Here is a 24,142-nt window from a genome sequence, read left to right on the forward strand (position 1 = left end):
GTGGATCCTGTGCAGGCTTGTGCCATGTTGTGTGGGATTCCACTGGAGGAGGGCTTCACCACATGTTTGTGTGTTCATTTTCATCTGCCAAGTGTGTGTTTCGGAGCGGATATACAGAGACTGTGTGTGTGTGTGTGTGTGTGTGTGTGTGTGTGTGTGTGTGTGTCTCCAGATGTTGGTCTGCGGTTCAGTCATAAATTCTTTACTATTTTAAGTCCGCTGTTGCTTTAGGCCCTGGTCAGACAGAAAGCGTTTTGCAGGTTTGAAAATGCGAGACGCACAGCAATGCCTTTTGTGCATTTTGGAAAAGAATTGTGCGGCGGTATTTTTATGTTGCAAACAACAAATCAGCTGGGCTGTCAGTCTAATCAAAGATTATAGCGCCAGCGATCTGTAATCATTGGTTTGCTGCAAAGTAATAACTGTCATATTAGCAGAAACTTGATCACAACTCACAGGTCTGTGTTTTTTGTTGCAAAAAACATCTGCTTAAACATAGACAAACAGAGGGCACTTGCTCTGGCATTGTTTGAGGGTGATTGATGTACAAACACGCAGGATACAGGGAAACGGAGATCCGTATGGGCACATGGAGACCCTCAGAAAGAGGAGACAACGCTGGTAGTAGTCTTAATGATGGTCGGTTCAAGGCTTATTTTAGGATAACTCTGGGACACTTTGATGCAGTCTCCAGACAATCCAAGCAACTGTAAACTTCCGTTTACAGTTATATAACGTTTTTTTTTGTTGTTGTTGTTGTTGTTTTTTTGTTGTTTTTTAAATGGGCCAACAATCAGCCCATAAAGCATGGACAGCAGCCCATTGGATCATTTTCTATACCGACACCGGGCCGGCCCAATCACATCTCTTACTAGCCCCCCACTCCCTCTGCTCTCTGTTTCTTGCATTAAGGCCCACCCCAAAAAAATCTTCAGACGGCTGCCGCTAAATGCGCGTAAATAACACATATGTCTGCTACCAGACTGCTACCAGGGCTGCAGTATCTTCAACATCAGCTACAGTAACCGAGGTAGTGCAGGCACAGGCACTTGGAGTAAAGGAGAGCCGTGGCCACTGGCAGGCAGAGGAGGAGGCGTGTGTTAGCGAGTGACAAAGTGACAGGGCAGAGGGGGAGACAGAGCAGGAGGAGAGTGGAGGTGAAGCGGTAAGCATAGAGTAGCTCAACCTGCAGGGAGGGAGCAGGGAGGTAGGGTCATTTACACTGGGGACATGTAGCCACCACTTTTTGAAAGCATTTGTTAAAAATGTTAATTAACAAATAAAAATGCTATGAAAAAGGTTTATTTGCACAATAAGCCTGCAATGAAATGTAAATATAGAAGAAAATTCTGTGCTGTTCAAAAAAGTAATTGGACTGATTACTGCACTATATTCTATTATATTTTTATATTCTGAATTGTCACTTGCCACCTGAATTTTGTACTTCCCTGGTGCAGGAAATTAAGTGTTTAATGCTTAAAATCTTCTGGGGGAGGACCCCAGATATTAGAATATTATTAGAATATATTCTTGTCTTGTTGTCATGGCCCCAATTTTGGGCAATGTTACGTCTCATGGGCTAAGTGTTTCATCAATAGTGTATTGTGAGGGGTGTCCGATATTGGTGGGCCGCCTGGGCCACAAATGCCGATTTTTTGTCCCAGCCCTGGCAACAATTCATCAAGGCTGGCAGAACAGGAAAAGCAAATGGGAAACTAAGTCCTTTAAATGTTTCACAATGAAAAATACAGCTCTGTGACATGCATTAGGGATGGATCACGACATTATTAAAATTGTTTGAATGGTCCTTAAATTATTATTATTTTTAAATCAAATAGTTTACACGACTATTGTCTAAACATTTTAGTTTTTACTGTCACCTGGTAGTAATGAGTCATTAATTATTCATCTTCAGAGAATGGTTGAATAGTATGGAGGACTGATCCTGACAAATTCTGAATATACAAATAAATGCTCAAATAAATAAGCATCCGATTAATGCACCAAAAAAGAAAAATAAATGTAGGCAGTAATTAAATTATATAAGGAGACAAATTATTATTTATTTAATTTTTATATACATCTATATCTCTCCATCTCTCTCAATTTTAATTAGTTTCTTTACTTATAATAACTTAAACAATAAATATTATTATAATTATTACAAAGATGAATATCTTTGTAATAATTATAATAATATTTATTGTACGTTATAATCTTTATTAATTACTTCTTTTTGAAATGTATTTGTGTGTTTTAATATTTTCTGTTTTATTCTTCCTTTGTATTTTCTACGATATTTATTTCCTCAATGGTTATATATTTCTGCCTGTCCTTTTTACATTTCTCTATGCATTTCTGCCTCATTATGCAAATGAGGAGGGGCTGTGTCTCAAGGGGTGAACTTCTCCCCTATTGGTGGACCAGTCAGACGCTCTAGCTCTAGGCCTACTCTACCTGCACACATCAACAAGCTTGCTCCTCACACAGTCAGATAGCTTCCTTCAGTGTGCTGAGGTGTTTAGCAACTCTGAAGACACTACTACCAGTCATGCCTACCTTCCCTTTTCGTGTGGACGCACTGACATACAGTATTTTCTTTTACGGACACAGAACTGCAGGAAAGTGGGCTGTTGTTTCTGAGAGCCACATGGTCAGTTAGCCGCAACTAAATCTGGAGTGCACCCCTATTCGAGTATTTACAGTTGCATTTACGGTTACACATTGACTTAATCAGCGGTGAGAAAGAAATATTATGAGTCAATTTAAAGTTAACTTTACGGCATTTAACCAGTCAAAATGATTTAATAAAGGCTGGTTACTGTACTTCTATGTCTTACACAGAAAACAGAGGGAGAGGCCTGCGGAGAACATAACCATATTCTGAGGAGAAGGAGTCGGAGTCAACAAAGAAAAGAATCCCCAAATAATAAAATAAATTCCTTTTATATTTCCCCTTACATGCCTTGTTGTTTTATGTGTAGATACAGAGGAAGAATGGGACACAGCACACACCTCATCGTTACTGTGTGTTAGAGCATGGGAGAGCAGTGGATACGGTTAATACAGCCCACATCCCTAATATTACTGTGTAACTATAACAAGCGGAGAACATTCAAGATTTTTTTACAACTGTCCGTATGGTTTATTCATCTTGTGTAATGAATGAAAATAAATAGGCCTACTAGGCTTATCTCTACTTTGACATTTAAGATTAGCTGTGTTTGATCCACCTTCATACACATGTGACATTACTGTACAACTTGAGAAAGGTGAGTTGTTTTCCGCTCCAGCCTGCCTAAAAGAAAAGCATTTTTGGGATTAAATGGGCTTTATTAGCTGTTGCAGTGCAGGGAGAACTAAGAACATACCCATTTCTCAACTTATTATTCTAAATCATGCAATGAAGAAGAAGAAATGCATAATAAATCAAACAAAATCTGTCCACAAATACTGTACAGCATGTAGCCTAATGAACAGGCCTTGGGTTATAGCTGACTTGGGCAGTGAAATGTTTCATTTTTTAATTCATGTGGTCATAGTTGTCCACAACTCAAATCAGAATTTAAGGAGAAATGTTTTATACCACCTCAAGAAGACTTCCTATCAGAAAGGTAGGAAGGTATTTCAATGTACAGTTGCAGTAATTTCCCTGACATGTGTCATTTTACTTTTAATAGACACATGTAACAGGTTTTATACTTCCTGTGAATATAATCCAATTAATCTTATTTTTATACTATATATCTATCTATATCTCTATATCTATCTATGGTGTAATTTGATAAATTATATATTGTATGTGATGCTTGCATCACATGCTATTGAGACTTCCTTGCCCTCTTCAGATAAGACTCTCAGACTGCAACATGTGTCTTTGTAAAGAGAGAAACAGACAGAAAAAAAGTCTAACTCTGCCTGTCAGCTCGTTCTGCTCCGTTGAAAGTGAATTTACCATACAGAATCGAATACGAGTGCACTTAGCTGTGGCTAGCTGACTTCTTCTTCTTCTGCTTCTCCCCTATACCGCAGTTCTGTGCCCATGCATGCAGCAAACTGAAAACACTGTCTGTCAGAGCGTCCACATGAAAAGGGAAGGAAAAACAGCAGCAACAAGATAATTGTTTCATCTTTATATAACAAAGTCTGACTTTGTGAAACAGTGTCCATCTTGACTGTGTTTCAGCACCAAGCATCATCGATGTAAAACAGAGTCCTCCTCTCATCTTGCGGTTATTACTTTATAATGCCACGAGATGTTTACCTTGTTAAATGCACACATTAAACAGCAGGCTGTGAACCCATCTAGCACTCGTACTTGTTGTAGCTCAGATGATGCAAAGTAGGCCGTTCATTACCAAGCACCAAATTAGGATACAATAATAAGTCATTAGCAAACTGTTAATTAAATATTAAACTGTTGGTTCCTTTAAAACTAACCTTCATCTGGGAGGGATCAGAGGGATACGTGAATATTTGATCGGTCAGATTTATTGCATGACTCATTGGACAGAGGAAAGCTGTTGCTCTCAAACATTGTCCACTGAATTTGTGTGCTGATAAAGGGACGGATCAAATAGGCCGACAGATGGAAGGTTGCAAAGTAATTTTATGGTACCTTGGAAGAGTATTTAGTATTTTTGAAATAAAAAAATAAAAATACAGCAGTTTATTTTGATTCATGGCATGGCTGCTGCATTTTAATACAGTTAAAATTAGAGTGTCTGGAATTTTATTTTAGAATACATTTTGATGCATCTTAGGCGACATTTTACATGGCAGGGTGCACGTGAGGGGTTGGTATTTCACCATGAGCGGGGAGCGAGGGGGGTGATTGTAAAACAACTGCGAGGTCATGTTTACATTGGTCAACTCCCTCTCAGTGGAGCAGAGGTGAATGGAGATAAGAGAGCAGCCTGTCTCACTACAGAGGAACACGATGTGAAACAGAGTTTTATACAAAACGCGTGTTTATACAAAACTGTTTCAACGCAGCAACAAGCCATAAAGTACCAAGGATGGTCAGAAGAGTCCCTGATTATCAGAGGACACTCTATGACTCAGAAAATGGTGTTTGCTGCTGTTGAGACAGAATAAATTTACTGACCACAAGCTGTCAGGATTTAAAGCCATGTTCTACCTTTAGTTTATCACATTTATTTGTCAGGGCTGTCAATTAATGCGTTAGTAAGAGGCCTTCTCCAAACATTACTGCTTTTAGCTGATCAGTCTCTAAGTCTACATCCAGATTCTGTATCTGTGATAAGTCAGTCATCTTTCCTGAAGGGGACCATCAGAACACCTTTAAAAATAAAACGGGAACTAAACACTGAAATCTTTTGGTGAGGTGTGTGGTTGGAACATAAACCCAGAGGCATTCTTCATGTCACAGGATTACCTGTTCTGGTCTAAAGTAATGACCAACTTCAGATATTGGGCATGCGTGCACGGATACACGCATGCACAATATCTAAACATCAAATTAAGGCGGCAGCAGTCAGCAGCAATAACCCATCAGTACTCAGTCACCTAGAAACAGCAAAGCTCTTAGCAAGACATCCTTTCCACAATTCAAAAGAGACACCGCAGGCGTTCGAATTTACTGGCTGAATCATGTAACCAGCAGACAAAACAAGCGTGTGCACGTGTGAGAGCTGTTCTGGTTTTGTAACTCGATAAGGTCATCTGAGCAGTTCACTGGTTTGAATGAGCCATGCAAAATGTTTCGGTCTACCTTTTATTACAGTTTTGACTACTTGTTAAAAAAAGATGTAGAATTTCTACGCTTTGAGACAAGCAGGAGAATTTTAAGTACAGGCTTGAATCAGTAGCTTGTTGTTTTAGAACAGTTGAACTTTATCAATTTTCATCCATCTTCCCATTTATGCTATGGCTGGGTACAGCATATTTATTTATTTCTATTTACTGTGTTTTGCCCAACTGATCTCTGTCATTCATTTGCTCCATTAGTCTATTTATTTACTTATTTTTGTCAATTAAGCAATAAAATTTAGTAAGTTTATTTATCCACACACAAAGCATAACAATATAAAAGTAAAATGTACAAAGCAGGAAGTAAAAGTGCAACATCCTCTCAGGACTTCTGGTTTGGGGGGTCCAGAAGAAAGCATCTTCACTTGAAATGGAGGATGTTGTTTAAAACAAGCGATTCATTTGTACTGTTTCACTTCTACTCAGTTTTGCCACCTGGATCGTAACACACATTTGGAGGTTTGGCAAAAGGCTTGAAGGAGGCAGCAACGTAAAGAAGAGGATGGCAAAGTCAAGCAAGCAGCAAGAGTTTTGATGATATTACTGAAAAGAAAGGACAATTAAGACTTTATACTGATTAATGAGTTTAATTCATATTGTATGGGAAATGTAATGAACTTTCAGATGAAAATTAGAACTATGCTATGTATGCTAACTATGCCTTTAATGTAGCTGGCCTAAAGCCAAAACAGTCCTGCTTTCTTTGGTACTTTATAGTTTGTACAGCAAAGCATGGACATCCACCTGCTGTTAAACACATTTCTCAGAAACTAGAGCAGCAGGAAACAACTATTACATTTAGGCAGGGTGAACAGAGATGTTTCAGCCTTTAACTGCATTTCCATCCCGTTCTCAAAGCAACACCTTCACCCACACAGCATGCCATCAGCAGCACAATATAATAGTTCCTCACATTTGTACTAAGACAAAGTATCCCTGTCCTGTAACTGCACACCTTTGTTAAAGGTTGTTCAACCACCCACAGCCTCAGGCATTTTCTCATCAAGCGCAGCATGGATGTTTAACACTAAAAGGTATCCATTGTTGCTTGAAGTGGATGAAATCCTTTAAGCCTACCCAAGCCAGACCCCTGCTGTTGCTCCCAGTTTAAATTTGCTTGTACAGTAACTGTGGAGACAGATTACCTTCATCCAGCCCCTTAACAGTTGATCAGCTAAAAATGCCTGACCTGACATGTCAAAGCAGACTCTGTTTTTACAGCAAACAGAGTTGCTCAGATACATAAAAGTGGGTCATTACAGAGAAAATGTTGTGATTGTACTCTATAACTGCACTAAAAACAGGTGAGAGGCTGTCACTTCAGGCCCATTTTCACCATACATACCACCAGGGCCATTTTCATTATAGATCACTCTGCACATTATTTTCAATAAATAAAATAGTTTAATCTATAAGATGTCAGAAAATATAGTCTTTTCTCAGATCAGTCCAGATATTCCATTTACATGGATATAAAACAGGAAAAAAAGCAACTCATCACATTGTTGAAGATGCAGAGAACGTTAATGAAACAATCGATTATGGCAATAAATAAATTGTTTTATCGTTACAGCTCTGCATTCTGAAGATTCAGGTTGGAGTTTTAAAATAACATTTAAGACTGCAACTCGAAAGCTACAAAAACCATCAAATATATGGATTTTGATCAACAAAATAGAGGTAGATTCACTGTCTGCCTATCAACTTACTGATTAATTGCCTCAGCGCCAAAGTATAATTTTCAATATCTCATCACACTTTCAAAAAACAAACCTAACTCAGCAGCAGAATCAGCACAGCCACCCAAAAACATATAAGTCATGAAGCGTGTTGGTAAAACAGGGGACGGGACAAACAAAACCTATAAGGTTCCTAGAGATAAGGGGTCATCTGAAGACTGCATCACTGGGTGAGGCTCCTCGACACAAACCTGATACCAGAGCCAGGAGAGGATAGAGATCAATGTACATGAGACTTTTAACATGCAACAAGGTTACGTTGCTCTACTTTATTATCTGCCCGTACACTGAAGGTGACCTACAGGGGCTGAAGTCAGATTAAACAGATCAGACTTTACTGACCAGCACACACAGAACGAGCAGGCAGTCAATCCGTAGTATTTCCTGAGCGACCCAGGAAACATGACACATGTGACAGTCAGCGACCGCGCTGGCTGGAAAAAATTGCCCACTTGTAGAGCTGAAACGATTAGTCAATTAATCAGTTTGTTGAAAGACTGAAGCAAGAGAACATTTCACTTAATGTGAAGATTTGATGGATTTCTTAGTCCTCAGATAAAAAATTAAATCTCTTAGAGTTATGGACTTTTGGCCAACTGTTTTGATGAAACATTAATTGTTTCAGTCCCCTTTCAAGTAAAAAGGCCAAAAGGTATGCTAGTATCAGTGTCTTCAAAGTGAGAATTTTCTGCTTTTCGCTGTCACTTCGTATTGATCATCATTGGGTCATACATGTCAGATTGGCCTTTGGAAAGCGTTTTCACTCTTTTATGACATTTTATAGATAAAGCGATTAAGAGTCCTTTTATGTAGTCTCTGAAAGGTTACATTTTTACAAGCAGTCAACAGCTGCATCCACAATCAGCTTTGAAGATTTTAGTGATTTTATAAAGGTTAATTTCTACAAGAATGCTTTATTGGTGGTAGTTGGCTACCACAACTATAACACCAATGTAATGACTGGAGGGAAATAGAACAAAGCATTAAAAATGTCCCTGGTTCAATACCAGCCTTTGCTGCATGTCTTACCCTGAAGTCACACTCAACATATATATCTTCTTAGGCAGAACATAAACATTTACAAGCAAACAATGACACACTCTGTCTAACTGAGGTATTTGTGATTGAACTATAGCAGGGTAGAAATAACATGGAAAAATGTAGGCTAGTCTCCCTCACACATTTGGAACATACAGAAGCTTAAAAAACACTGTTCAATCAGGAAAAGAAATTGCTTTACTATACACACACCCCCCACAGCCACACCCTCCAGCATCTGTACCAGAGAATGATGAGCTACGATAACCAATAATTCAATAAAGTGGCCCCACTGGTCTCTTCCATTCACACATCTCCACTCACGTTCAGAAAATCTTTAAAATGCAAATAAAAATCTATTGAATGCTCATTTATTCACAGACTTGTTATATCAGGCCAAATGTGAACCAGCAAAAACAACAATTTTGTATAATTTAAAAACCGTACAATTGTACATAAGACAACCACCGAGTACAGCTTTAACAGCAGCCCCCCACACTAAGGGAGGAGGACTCTTTGATTTTGACGGACTGGTCCTGTGAGGAAGCTTCAGGTTAGGCAGGTTTGATTATACGCAAAGTGGCATTTGTCATTACGAGACGTACTGGCCAATTTAGAAAGCGCACACAGAACAGACAGCTAGTGGACTGTGAGAAAAGATTCACTGAATTTGACAAAAATAATATATTGGATTATAATCGCATGCCCAAGCTTAAACAAGGCTTTTATTGTGATAAATTTATCTTTATTATATTATATATTTATAAATCAGGAAGGTCTTGTGAAAAACTCACTGACTAGCAGCTTCAGTCTCATTTCTTGGGCTCTCAGTGTTTCCCCATACGTTCATTTATTTTTGGGTGCCCGCCACAATATCAACACTGACCGCCACATATTGATTTTTTTTATTTTTTATTTTTATTTATTTTTTTCTTACTAGGCATATTTAAAATTGTATCTGATTGCAGAGCTGCAGGCAGCGTGTATTCGTGCAGCATATCCTCTCGCTCGTCCCTCTCTCTTGTTCTCGCTCCCTCTCCCTTATGAACACAGCTGCACAGATCAGTCCAACACAATGATGTCAATGTCGGAGACCCAGGTCATAAAAGTTATTAGCAAGCATGTAAGGAGCCTAGCTAATAAGAAGAGCTGAGTTAAATGTTAGAATACAGCTGGGTTTTCAAGGCTAACAGGCTGTATATAGCTGGTAGTCAATGTCGACTGCACGCACGCGCGCCCGCGTTATTCTGTGGGAAACACTGGGCTCTCGTTATATTTCACTCGGGAGCAGCTGAGTCACGTGCAGAATTCGGTCTTTGGCTGGAAAACAAACCGGTTTGAACACTTAATTGCACCAACCACACACACACACAAAAAGAGAACATTTCTCTGATTGGCTGATAAAAATGCTTTTATAATTGTGAAAGAGCATACATCCTCAACAAACAGCTGATGTCATCCTGAAAACTTCCCCTGAAGTATCAGTAAAAGCTCACAAATGACTGGCACAGAGGAGAATAAATCATTCGGGTACTGTTACAGTGATGATGTATTTTAGTTTAATACTGATGGCTATGTTATTCAGCCCTTGTTATGCAAGAATCATATGGTGTGCAATGCTGCTTTTGGCCATTTAATCCCCATTTTACACACAAGAGATTAGAAGAGCAAAATGTGTAGCCACTAAACGTCAAAGCCCCTCCCCCCACGCAGCAAAAAAGTAAACCAACAAACGTGTGTTTCAGGGCAAACTGTTCAGAAGCACATCCTAAAATCTTACAGTTGACCATCCACACACACCCCCACCAATGGGAAGGCACAGCATGACCCAGCACTATGTCGTAATCTTAATCACACGCTGCCAACAGGGCCAGGAATGGAATTTCTGTGACCCACTTCGCCTCACTGTTCCTGTTCCTGGCCCGACATCCTGTGAGGTGATACTGTGCATTATATTAATTTACTGTCAAGTCAGAGTGACTCAGTGGAGCTACTGTGAAAAGCTAAAAAACATGTTTTCAGGGTCACTTCACATAAACACAAGTGAACGGTTTTTGTCAGCATTGTGATTTTAGTTAGTTTCTTATACTTCATGAGGAACCTGGTAGCTTTAAAAGGGAAAGTATTAAGAGAAAACAATGCATGCAATAACTGCGGTTTTCTGTAAGCTGAACTGTACTGCAGATAAAGTTCTTCCTAAGCAACGGCACTTTCACGCAAATGGGGAAGAACATCATATCTGCAAGCCTGATTTACAGATTCATGACTTATTTAAGAAAAACAGGAGGCAGCACCTGGTCGGCAGCTGTAACACACTAGTTTCAGGATGTAGTACTGAAAACGAACCACACAGAGCACCCTGTAAGTAAATGTTATGGTCTGAAACATGGCTGAGATCTTAAACCTGCAATGAAGAACTTCTGGCAGTGAGATACTTTCATGAGCACTGTTGACACATGTTTATGATGTATGCCTACAGGTGTATGGAGGACTGATCCTGACAAATTCAGATATACAGAAATAAATAAATGCTCAATAAATAAATAAGCATCTGATTAAGTGCACAAAAAAATAAAGTAAATAAATAAATGTAGGTAGTAATTAAGTTATACAAGGAGACATAAATGTATATATCTATTTTAATTAGTTTCTTTACTTATTCACCTTTGTAATAATTACCTTATTTATTTATTGTCCATTATAATTTTCAACTTTATTAATTACTTCTTTTTTTAAATGTATTTATTTGTGTGTGTTTTAATATTTGTCTGTTTATTCTTCTGTTGCATTTTCTACTATTTATTTCCCCAATGGTTATATATTTCTGCCTGTCTTTTTTACATTTCTCCCTCATTATGCAAATGAGGAGGGGCTGTGTCTCAAGGGGTGAACTCCCCCCCCCTATTCGTGGACCAGTTAGACGGGAGAGCTCTAGGCCTTTTCTACCTGCACACATCAACAAGCTTGCTCCTCACACAGTCAGATGGCTTCCTTCAGTGCGCTGAGGAGGTGTTTAGCAACTCTGTTTGAAGACAGTACTACTAGCCATGTCTTCATTCTTTTCATGTGCACACTGACCTACAGAGTTTTCAGTTAGCAACTTATACGGACACAGAACTGCAGGAAAGTGAGCTGTTGTTTCTGAGAGTCACATGGTCAGTTAGCCGCAGCTAAATCTGGAGTACACCCCTATTCGAGTATTTACGGTAAATGCTCCCACATGGAGCAGCTTGTTGCTCTGCTGTTTCAACAAAAATGCAATTCAGGATGAAAATTCAACCGTGGTGTTGTGTCAGGAGATGCAGTGACTTAACCAGCGGTGAGTAAGAAATATTATGAATACTACATGTAATTTGTTAAGCTATGAGGAGAGTAAAAGTCCGTTAGCCGCTGGGCTAATTTATGTGGTGTTAATATCATATAAGCTAGTGGTGGTGACAAAATAAACTAATCTTGACAATTACCGTTAAGAATTTTATGCTTCTGTTAAGTATGATTGCTAGTAAGCCGTGTTTTATGTGTGGTGGTGGAGTCAATTTAAAGTTAACTTTACGGCACTTAACCAGTCAAAATGATTTAATGAAGGCTGGTTACTGTACTTCTATGTCTTACACAGAAAACAGAGGGAGAGGCCTGCGGAGAACATAACCATATTCTGAGGAGAAGGAGTCGGAGGATTCGGAGTCAACAAAGAAAAGAATCCCCAAATAATAAAATAAATTCCTTTTATATTTCCCCTTACATGCCTTGTTGTTTTATGTGTAGATACAGAGGAAGAATGGGACACAGCACACACCTCATCGTTACTGTGTGTTAGAGCATGGGAGAGCAGTGGATACGGTTAATACAGCCCACATCCCTAATATTACTGTGTAACTATAACAAGCGGAGAATATTCAAGATTTTTTTTACAACTGTCCGTATGGTTTATTCATCTTGTGTAATGAATGAAAATAAATAGGCCTACTAGGCTTATCTCTACTTTGACATTTAAGGTTAGCTGTGTTTGATCCACCTTCATACACATGTGTGACATTACTGTACAACTTGAGAAAGGTAAGTTGTTTTCCGCTCCAGCCTGCCTAAAAGAAAAGCATTTTTGGGATTAAATGGGCTTTATTAGCTGCTGCAGTGCAGGATGAACTCAGAACAGACCCATTTCTCAACTTATTATTCTAAATCATGCAATGAAGAAGAAATGCATAATAAATCCTGGGACAAATACTGTACAGCATGTAGCCTAATGAACAAGCCTTGGGTTATAGCTGACTTGGGCAGTGAAATGTTTCATTTTTTAATTCATGGGGTCATAGTTGTCCACAACTCAAATCAGAATTTAAGGAGAAATGTTTTATACCACCTCAAGAAAGGTAGGAAGGCATTTCAATGTATAACTGCAGTACTTAAATCTAAGTAAAGTCATTTCCCTGACATTTGTGTTATTTTACTTTTAATAGACACATGTAACAGGTTGGGCGGCACGGCGGTTTGTGCATTTAATCAGATGCTTATTTATTTATTGAGCATTTATTTATTTCTGTATTCATTTCTGAATTTGTCAGGATCAGTCCTCCATACAGGTGAGTTTGACTGCAGGCGCACAGTTTTATACTCAGCCTCGTGTTAAAAAAAAAAAAAAAAAGATATACAGACAACTTTCTACAGTATGGAGACAATAATCCATCATTTAGGTAGAGATGTTATGTACACTTCTTAGGTTTGTTTTTCGACCAAAGGGCTCTGCCAAACTCCGTCGATACAGACAGAAATGCGCCACCTCCCTCCGATTTCAACTCAAGTGGCTTTTTTGGCATGACTTCAGAAAACACAACATTGTCAAAGCATATAAACACAAACTATACACAATTATAATAAACAAAATAAACAAACAATTCTCTTAACAATGCACGCCCTTCCGCTCTGGCAAACTAGTCATTGCTGGGTGGCGTAAAACGTATCATTACCGGTGCGCCAGCACGGGAAATGTCGCCACAGACACCAGATTTAAAAACTCTAGCGCACTGCGAATACAGAGATTTACCTGGAGGGGAAACTCATAATCAGCATTGTGTGAACTTGTTTGGTGAGGGCTTGAATGTAAAGGACGTTCCTTTATACGTTGAAACAAAGGAAAGATGAGTTGCACACTCTTAGTCCTGATGTTAACATTACTTAATTTAACTTCATCAACTACATGGAGTTGGCGATGTGGCATTGGATGAGACTAAAACTATTTTGAAAATCAATTAATTGTTTCAGTCATCAGTCAAGCAACATTCACTGGTTCTAGCTTCTCAAATGTCCCAATTTGGTGCGTAAGTTATACTAAATTTAATGTATTTGGGTTTTGGCAGATGCCACCTAATCGGCAGACTAATCCATTACAAAAAGTTGGAGGCATAAACTTGACTGACAGATGGGACCAGATTTTTAATAAAAAGGGTTCCTTATTTTGATCAAACTGGCTGGCACACCTCCATCTCCTTTCCATCCAATATCCTTGTTTGGTTTATGGAACAAACATACAAAATCAGTTTATTAAAAAAGGAATAAGTAGTGGTTTTAAAGCATATCCCTTCTCATCTTGTACTTTACGCAGCCAGACTTTGTGGCATCTTTGTTTTGAATTTCATCTGAATATTTTCTGGCGTCCTTCCATTCAATGACACTCTGCTGTTGCTCTAGTAGGACAGAAAGCCAATTGCAGAACAGGTTGTTTGGAGGATTGCAGCCTTAACACTCCAACCAGCTCATCTGCCGCTCAACCTGTACTTAGGATTTGTAAAGAGGATGCATGTCAGCACTTTCAAAAAGGCACAAGACTAAAAACAACTAGTCCCAAGAGACGGTGATGTTGCTTTCTATTTAAGATGTTCAACCATCACACCAGTTCCAAAACTGTGGTCACAAAGGCTATTGATCCACATGTAATTGACCCACACGTGATTGTATCTTCAACTTCCTTACAGACAGAAAGCAGCAGGAGAGCTTGGACAATCTTACATCCACCACCATCAGAGTAAACAATGGCACCACCTGGGGATGTCAACAGTCCCTACATCCCTGCTCCCTTTACGTCACAACTGCACCTGAGGTCCTCTCTGCATCCCCCATCGGTCACATCAGAGACAGTGGACGATATGCGTAAAGGGTAGAGAATGACCAGGAGGTTGGGGCCACTGCCAAGAACCTGAGTTCTCTGGATAACTGTTCTGAATAAAATCTGAAAACGTCTTCCCTTATGGCTTTATTGCCTTTTTAACTAATATTTTATACCAATTTTTATGCTTTTATGGATTGTTTTGGCATAACAGTAAATATACTGTATGTGCATAGTAAGCTAATGGCAACCAAATTCCTTGTATTCACATGTACAACTGCAACGATTAATCCATTAAGCCTAGTTCACGCTACACGATTTTAAGCCTGATTTGCGGGTCGGAGAGCTCTGCGACCGTCAGGCTGTGATCAGGGGTAAATTGGTGATCGATCAGCAGTCGCCAGTCATTCATTATGTGTGAACTACTCAACGACGCATCAAAACGGCTCCGACACATCACAGGCGTCTGCCAGATATCTAGCATGCTAAATATCTGGAGAAGTCGGCCGACTTTACATCTACGTCCATGAGAGCAGGCAGCTGGCAGAGCATTTTTCACTGCAAAACACTTTTTACTGACCTCCAGCTCTCTCTGTAGCTCAGACAATCCCCGCTACCTGCTTGAGGTAATCCATTCTTTCAACCATATTCTTTGTCTTTATAATTGCCATCTTTATAATAACAAACAACAGCTGTTTCGTGTGCAGGTTTGCGTCATTTCCCGTGTGTTTTCTTGGCAAAACGTGGTTTGGAGACCAGCGTCGGGTGACACAGCCGCTGTCAGCTCACGTAGTGTGTGACCCACTGTCACCGATTAGTCACGTAGTGTTATCGCCACAACGACTTCAAGACTCAAGTCGTGTAGTGTGAACAGCATGGTGATCGGCTGACACTGAAAGTCGTGTAGTCTGCACAAGCCTTTAGTTGTCAACTATAAAATTAAATCAGAACAGTTTTGATTAGTGGTTTGAGTGAAGAAGCTGAATATTTTCTGGTTTCTTTAATCCGCTTAGAAAGCAAACTGAATATCAATATTTTTCAAAATTTTACAGACCAAACAACTAATCAATTAAAACAAAAGATTAATTTACATTGAAAATATTTGTTGGTTACACTCAAAAAAAAACAACCTTATTCTGGGCCTTTGCTGGGTTCCAAGAGTGACTCAGCAGGATAATAAATCCTAAGATAAGTGAAAAAAAGAGCTCAAATGACCGGCAATATCAGTGCACAGGTAGTATGTACAACTATGGAAGCACAGTTTTACATACTACCTGTGCACTGATATTGCCATTAAATATTGCTGGTTGACTTGGTATACAACATTAAGTAGAAATCCATCAAGTTGAGACAGTGTATTAAAATAACCACTGGCACAAACCTTGGTCTTGCCCCTACACACTTGTCACAAGACAAGACACAATTTACCAGTCCTGAGTCGTATGCAAACTGCAGGCACAGGTGCAATGCAAAATACTCTAGCATGCAAGAATAGTGTTGTGTTACACAGATTGTGCTGCAACAACTATCACTCAGGTGCTCAAAAGAACCCCACTAAGCCTAACACACAAGTTTAATTTAAGAATAAATGAAATACAAGATGGCCACTTTTGGAAAAGACTCGATATAAAAACAGTCCACCAAGCGCTGATCTCAGCAATCAGGCTCTTATCAGACCAGCTTCAGGGTTGCTTTTATTGTCCCTGATAAGAGACAATTGTCCTGGATTAAAGGAATTAATAAACAGAAAACATACATGTAACACTGGCCTAAACTGAACACCTTGATCCTGCAAATTACAATCATACAAACATACATGTCAGTTACATCTGACTGCTCTGCTCACCCTTTGCCTGTCCTCCCAAGGGTTGCCTGTTAACAAGTTTAATCATGATTTAGTAATGATGGCGCTTACACAGTGGGACATCAGGCATGCCCAGGATATACTGGCTCACACTCAAGAGTTCAATAAATATCAAATCAAACTGGCCTGCTGAATACTACACCGCTCAAAAAGGTCTTGTGGGTGTGAGGTGATCTTCCCTGTAATGTACTTTAGTTGTTTGGTAATTTGTTAATTTGCCTGTGACCCATGCACAGGCGCACATACTGTAAGCACAAACACACCTCTGCTTAGCCACGTTTCCAGAAGAACCCCATCATCAAGAGCCAATAAATCCTAATGGCCAAATAAGCTCTTGTGTCCCAGTTACCGCTGCTTGGTAGCTGTACTTTCTTATCAGCTCTTCTCTTTCGGGGTCTCATTAATTCAGGTGATGAAAGGACATTGCCAGCTGCATGTTTAGTCTTCCTGCAGTGTGTTTTAGAGACACAATAAAGTCATCGTATCTAGAAACCTTGAGGCAGCCGGCCTCCACAGCATAAACAGAAGTAGCTAATAGTTCCCGCGTGCGTGTTTTCTCCCTGAGTTGGACTAACTGGGCCTTGCGGTTTCACGGACACACTTCGGCGTCAGCAGACACACGATCACACTGGCACACAGGTCCTCTAGCTAGCTAAGGATACAGAGACCTTTCCGTTAACCGCTGAATCAATTTCCGCTGCCAGCTTGAGCTGCGACGACGTAACGTTACAGGAGGCATCCAAAGCACGAGTTTCCAAATGACCTGCTTCATAACATCTACATGTATGCTTACTCTGTCCCGTGGGTTTAACAACTGCACGTTTTGTACTCACCTGCGTGATAATAGAGGAGCCCACGTCCCTTCTCGGCTAACGTTACGTCCGGTGGCTCGTCCCCGTGGTTTGTGTTGTCTATCGCGGTGAAATGAGGCGGGCAAAGATGACCTAGCGTTACACTTGAAGCCGGAGGGAAGCCCGAACAGGACGTGCTGCGGTGAGACCTTCTTCCAGCCCGGTTCTTCCCAGACAGGCTCTTCTTCCTCTACAAACGAGGGTTTTGAACCGCTAACAGTCACTCGTCCCACTACGAAGTGATCCTGTCTTTCATAGAGCCACGGGGTTTACGTTAGTCACCACGCATGCCCACATCCTCCAGTGACATCAAGTGCTCCGCCTTCGAAACCTGTCTCAGCCAATCAGGGGCGGCGCAGCGGTGACGCACACCTCTCGCCTCCTCCCCCTGTGAAGATCTTGAGTAACAGTACCTTCATCAGTTTTGTAATGTTTTGTGATGACCTTTCTTGTAAAAGCTGCGCAGCTTTTTTTCTGCCGCTGTGCTGGTTGCTTCTCCAGCAGGTTCACCGGGTCCTGGAGTATTAAAATTTCTGCTCGCCTTTAGGCTTGTGAATCCCGCAACACTGCCATCTGATGGTTGTTTATTTGCAGTGCCTTTACTGGCCTACATTCACACGCTTCTTTTATACAGTCTATGTCGTGACACCTTTGGCCAGTAGTAACTAGCACTAATAACTAAGTGCATTAAGCCTGGCCTACTGAAGTACTGCCAAGTGCTTCTGCCATTTTCTACTTCTACTCTGCTACAGAGGGAAATATTGTACTTTTTACTTCACTACATTTATCTGACAGCTTCAGTAACTAGTTACTTTACAAAGGAGGATTTTCACACACAAAACAGATGAAGAGTTTAAAAAAATACAGTTTGTAAAAAGAAAGCTGAAACCATTACTTGATTGACAGAAAACTATTTTGATGATTATTTAAGTCATTTTTCATGTAAAAACCAGTAATGGTTCACAAATGTGAAGATTTTCATGAATACACTTAGGTTACATACTTTTACTTAACATTTTCAATCCAGTACGTTTACTTTTCACAGAGTATCTTTACAGGGAGGTATTACTTTTACTTATGTAAGGGATCTGAGCACTTCATCCACCACTGCAGCTGGCAGAATGTTGGATAACAGGGCAAAACCAACAGGTTGCATAAAGTTTGCTCTGTTGCAACGTTGTATGTTTTTTGGCCTTTAAGTTTAACATTTTTAGCCTACATGGCATCAAGTACGCTTAGATACAAGTATTTGAGAGGTACCGGAGTTAACATGTTTATAAAACTTGGTATTTGAGTATCTTCAACCAAGTCCAGTTGCCCTTGACTTTAACCTTTGTTATATAACTATGACCTGGATGACTGAGAATCTTCACAGACATAGGGGTCAAAGGTATTACTGAACCAAATTTTTCATCCCTGACTTCCATAACCTGAACAATATACAATATCTCACAAAAGTGAGCACAGCCCTCACATGTTAGTAAATATTTGATTATGTCTTTTTAACGTGACAACACTGAAGAAATTACACTTTGCTACAATGTAAAGTAGTGAGTGTACAGCAGGTAAACAGGTAAAAAGTGGTAGGCGTGACATGTTATCAAACAATGGCCTGGTGACTAACCAGCACACAAGGAGCAGCATTTGTTTGGAGTCTGTCTCTGACCACTTGATCAGGGGTACATCTTAACTTGCCAGAGAGCCCATAATGACATCCCAGTTTCTCCCACATTGTGCATTATTGTGTATGCTTCAATTAACAACTGGTCATTAGTTTGTGGGGATTTAGCAAAACAAAATATGTTTGGTGCCTACAAGAAGGGTCCTTTTTAAGACCATTATTATTTTAAGTTTATATAGATAGATTTGTTTCCACAGAGTGCCCATTATGTACCTCCAGAACATAATTTGTACAGAATAGATACTGTATTCTAGTAATTACCCAGCTATGGAATTTAGCACCACTAGCCAGGGGACAATCACATCTAACTGTCCTCTATCTGTTAAAAATGGGCTGAGTGGGTGTGGGGATCATGTGCTATGGTGAGTGTCATGCAAATGATGGCTCAATTATTGAGAGCTGAGATATTGCTTAGATGGTGCATACAGTATTACCAAACACATTTTTATTCAAATTACCACAAATTAATTGACACTCAGTTAACCTGGAGCCTGCAGGCTTCCTAAAGGGGGCAGTTTTATGCCTTCTTTCTGCTGCTGCTGAAAATAAGGCTTATTGGAGCGGTGAGACTAAACCATATGTGGATTTGGAAGGCATAAAACCAAAATAGCCTAATGAGTTAAAAGAGACAAACAAATTTTGTGAGTGAACTCTTAAAATACATGTTTTGAAGTAGGGCTGGACAATAAAACAATAATGATAATTATCGCAATTTAACATTCTTCAATAACATAACAAATGTTCAAGATAGCTTCAATAAATGTTTGATTGAATTCATTTGAATCACGAACAAATTAGCACTTATTCTTATTTTTTTTTTCTATTAAGATATTTATTTTCTTGTGGAAAAGGAATGAAAAAAGATTTACTGATCATATTTGTTAAAAAAAGATTTTATCATAATAGTATTGAATGTTCTACCTTTAGATTTGTGAAGTGATCGCTCTCAGAGAGATCCGCCGCTACCAGAAGTCCACTGAGCTGCTGATCCGCAAGCTGCCCTTCGAGATCGCTGAGGACTTCAAGACCGACCTGCGCTTCCAGAGCTCCGCCGTCATGACTCTGCAGGAAGCCAGCGAGGCTTACCTGGTCGGTCTGTTCGAGGACACCTGGGCAGTGTGCGCCATCCACGCCAAGAGGGTCACCATCATGCCCAAAGACATCCAACTGGCCCGCCGTATCCGCGGAGAGAGGGCTTAAACAGACCCCAGATCTGTTTACACCACAACATGTAGGCCAACTATGAGACATGAGAGTGTTTTATTCCTTTTAATTGGTACGTGTCTCGGTCTCACTAAATCTATACATATTAAACTGGAAAGCCATGAGCTATTAATTAAACACAACAATAAATTATTATTTATGTTTTGCTAAATGACCAACCAAGTGACACAGACTTACTGTATGTCTTGGCTTGACATTAATGTTGGGGATAAAAGTCAATAGCATTATGAGTGGTTAGGATTGTTGTGCATGTAAACACTCTGATTGTGCATGTCTACATGGATTTACAATAACTAGGTTACTACAGTGCATCTAAATGTGTTCTCTGCTTGAAATTATAACACGATTTCTCTGAGTAACCTGGTAACTTAAGTGCATGTTGTAAACACACTGAATATATCTGACTGAAGCCTTTGTCAGCTGTTGGGGTCACAAGCCAGCTGTTTGCATTAAGTCCAGAAGCAGTTGCAGGATAAAGTAACATGAGGTGTGTGTGCGTGTGTGTGCGTGTGTGTGTGTGTGTGTGTGTGTGAAGTGGCAGTTAACCTGGTGTGAGCTTGTGGGTTGATGATGGAATTCATGATGTTAGATCACAGATTGTGTGAGCTGCATGGATTTCATGATGTTCTCAGCCAGAAAAGGGATAAACAACAAAACTGTGGAAGTTCAGTTGGAGTCATTTATGTCAAAGGAACTGACCATTTATAGCAAATGTTTATAGATTTAGCAGAAAGGGCCATTGCTCTCTGAGGGAGCACTCAAATGTCAGCACTCAAAAGTGCAGCAACAAGGACTCTGCTGGGAGAAACAAATCTAACCCAGAAAACCCAAGACATACAAGAACATTAGATCTTAGTAAAGTCAACGATAACAAGAGCTGCAACACATAAGGAATGGTGGATGAAGTACTCAGATTCTTCACTGAAGTAAAAGTAATACCAAACTGTAAACATACTCCACTAGAAGTAAGTCCTGCATTCAAAACCTTACTTAAGTAAAAGTATGCAGGTATTATCAGCTAATTCAAGGAGTGTTTTTAATAGTTTATTGAGCTTAAGAAGTAGGAGAATTCTCTCAACTCATAAAGGAAAACTTCATCCTTCACTTTATCAGAAGAATTCACATCCAAAACCACCAAATTTGGGGATACATGGTTTTCACTGGACAGGATCGCTATGAAAATGAGAAGTAACTAAAGCTGTCAGACAAATGTAGTGGAGTAAAAAGTACAACATTTGCCTCTGAGATATGGTGGAGTACAAGTATATCATTGTATAAAATAGAAAAACTCAGAACAGTACTTGATTACATATACTTAGTTACATTCTGCACATGAACATAAGGAGCAGGTCTGGGTGGTGGAGGGAGCTGAAGCCACAAACGATGTCATGATGGTATCAGCAGAGTGATAGTAAGAACTGTCAGGTTGTGAAGGATGCCGTGTACTCCTGCATGAATATGAGTGGACATTACAAGTCAGCTGGAAGCCAAATGGCTGATAAATAAGCCCTTGGAGGTGAGGCATGGATTAAGCAACTGATGTGAATGGGATTTCAGTGCTCTTCCTCAATATGTAACTCAATTTAACTAACAAAAGGATAAAAAAACTTTCAGAGTTTTAGTAGTTACAAATATTCAGTTGTTCTGGTCTCACATTTGTTGACAAAACATCCTTATTTTGTTTTTTTTGTGTCACCATTTCCTACTGTTTAATTTCACTCTTGTCAGTTGACTTCATGTTTGTTCATCCACAGTTTTTGCTGCTTCGTCATCTGAATGCATGAGGGAAATGTGGTGAAGGGACTGAAAAAAGTAGAAGCCTCACCTGTCAACAGCATCTTTAATGAACCAACATCACAAAAGGTCTAACTGTACTGTACATAATACTGTGGCACTTAAGAGTCAGCATGCTCATAGATACTGAAGAACCAAGATAAAGCCTTAATTCAGCACAAGAACACACTTTTAACAGTCCTTTTGTTTCCTCACAGTACTGAACAGACTCAACATTTCCAATCTGACCAGTTAAACATAATCCGACATCTTTCAAAATAAAAAAGAGAGAGAGAAATATTTGAATAATACATTTAAATTTTGCTACTAAACACGATGTCAAACTGATTAACACAGAGATTTTTTTAAACAAATACTCTGGTCCTATTCCATCACTCAGTGCAGCACAGATGAGACCAATACAACGTAGGGTATATAACTGTTAACTATACATATATACATACACTGGTTTCCACCAGTGGTGTATCAGGTGCAGGTATCTACAGTGCCTTTACTTCAGGAGCACATAATACGTAAAATTTTAGTGCAAGCTCATTCCACATCACATATTTGATGACAAACATGCTTTAGTTCATTTCGTTTTATTCCTCCGTGCTGCTCGTAGTTCACTTCATCCAGTGCTTTAAAACCTTTTGAGGAAACAGCGGATCAGTGTGTATGTGAGAGTGTGTTTTTGTGTGTGTGTGTGTGTGTGTGTGAGAGAGAGACGAAGTGTATTAGTGTTAAAGCTTGTATCCTTGTGTGCTCAGGTCAGTGGATTATTGTAAGCGTCCTTATTCCTTGATAAAAACACAAGGAGCTCTTCTGATTCTTCAAGTAGGACACAAAAACACACTATGATAGACAGGAGGTATACTGAGGAAGCTCTTCTTCTGTCTGTAGCAGTCCTTTCAATCCAGAAGCAGTTGCAAGATACAGCTAAAGGAGCGCGGTGAGAAACACAAAAAACGCTACAGTTCCTACATTGTATGCCAGGATGAGTTTGCATGGGTGTGCTGTGTTTGTTTGTGAGTTGTAGATGTGATGCTAATGAAGGAAAAACAACTGACAGCTTTCTGATTCTTTATATCACATTCTCAAACAGCTGCATGGAGTTCATGATGTTCTCGTCCTGGGGGAAAAAAAGATGAAGAAAAACATTTGTCAACATTTGTTTAGGACATAATCATGTGTTTTTATCAAGTGGCCACAGTGACAACAAAGTTTCCAGTGAACTCTTTCCGGACCAAAGTGATTGATTCATTATTAGTAATTAATTATGGATGTAACCCGTAACACTAAAACATCCACTTACCTACAATTTAAAATGATATATTTACAGTTTCAAATGCACACTGTGCTTTAACGTGTCAGAATCAGCATCCCAATCCGGTTATCTTTTCCCAAGTAGGTTTTCACATACAAGGAATTTGCTTTGGTATGTTGGTGCATAACAATAAACATAGTAAGTAGAAGAAGAGAGCTAAAACAAGTACTGCAAGTCAAAAAACATAAATATAAAGTTAAAAATAAAATGTAATTAAAAATATATGTATACTGTACATAACCACCCACGTCATGTATATAAAGTAATCAATAACATTACCGATTTAATATTTATTTCTATGCACTAGTTGTATTTGTTTACAATCTACAGATCACTTGACTTGTATATAGACATTGTTTGTTGTTGGTTATTGCTGCATTTTAAATATACACTTGTTTTACCTACTTACATGATAGTTCTATGTTTTTACCAGTATTTGTTCAGCTTTGTTGTCCTTGTTTGTTGCTGTTTGTCTATTTCTAGTTCCTGAGACTGTGTGTAAGTACATTGAAAGCAACTTAAAACCGGTCCTGTTGTTTGTTTACTGGTATCTAGCTGTCCAAGAAAGAAGTCAAGCAAAAGTGGCTGCTAAGAGAATGATTTTGGAAATTAGTGCTGTTTGTTGTATAATCCTTTTAACTTGACTTGATCCTGTCTAAAAGACTTGCTGAAGTACTTTTAAATTTAGAATAGAATTTTTGGAATGAAGACAACAGAGAAAAGAAGATTTATTCGCTATAGATGTGGTTTGTATTAATTCGAGGTTGTGCTCT

General features: G+C 39.3%; 3 protein-coding genes across 9 annotated transcripts in view; 1 reads left to right on the top strand and 2 right to left on the bottom strand.

Moving 5' to 3' along the window:
- The window catches only part of slc23a2 (solute carrier family 23 member 2), a 46,971-nt gene extending 29,334 nt beyond the window's left edge, over positions 1 to 17,637 (bottom strand). For 2 of the 3 annotated variants that reach the window (XM_038702457.1, XM_038702456.1), the window contains exon 1: positions 17,347 to 17,636. The gene's annotated coding sequence lies outside the window, so the exon portion shown is untranslated. Of the gene's footprint in view, positions 1 to 17,346 lie in introns of all 3 variants that reach the window. The other variant, XM_038702454.1, reaches the window with a different exon arrangement.
- Positions 17,638 to 18,958: 1,321 nt separating this feature from the next.
- On the top strand, positions 18,959 to 20,533 carry LOC119891720 (histone H3.3-like). Its single transcript, XM_038703549.1, has 2 exons — positions 18,959 to 18,979; positions 19,973 to 20,533. Exons 1-2 carry the CDS (start codon positions 18,959 to 18,961, stop codon positions 20,243 to 20,245), a joined length of 294 nt encoding a protein of 97 aa, XP_038559477.1. The 3' UTR covers positions 20,246 to 20,533.
- A 1,557-nt stretch (positions 20,534 to 22,090) lies between these two features.
- kcnip3b (Kv channel interacting protein 3b, calsenilin) overlaps positions 22,091 to 24,142 on the bottom strand; it is a 51,997-nt gene continuing 49,945 nt past the window's right edge. For all 5 annotated transcript variants that reach the window (XM_038704727.1, XM_038704726.1, XM_038704728.1 and 2 more), the window contains one exon: positions 22,091 to 23,174. In XM_038704727.1, the coding sequence (XP_038560655.1) occupies positions 23,127 to 23,174 (48 nt within the window). In that variant the 3' untranslated portion in view covers positions 22,091 to 23,126. The remainder of the gene's footprint in view (positions 23,175 to 24,142) is intronic.

The sequence above is a fragment of the Micropterus salmoides genome, unplaced genomic scaffold (genome assembly GCF_014851395.1).
Source record: "Micropterus salmoides isolate LMB-PRFRI ecotype aquatic unplaced genomic scaffold, ASM1485139v1 Ms_hic_scaffold_7, whole genome shotgun sequence".
Lineage (NCBI taxonomy): Eukaryota > Metazoa > Chordata > Actinopteri > Centrarchiformes > Centrarchidae > Micropterus > Micropterus salmoides.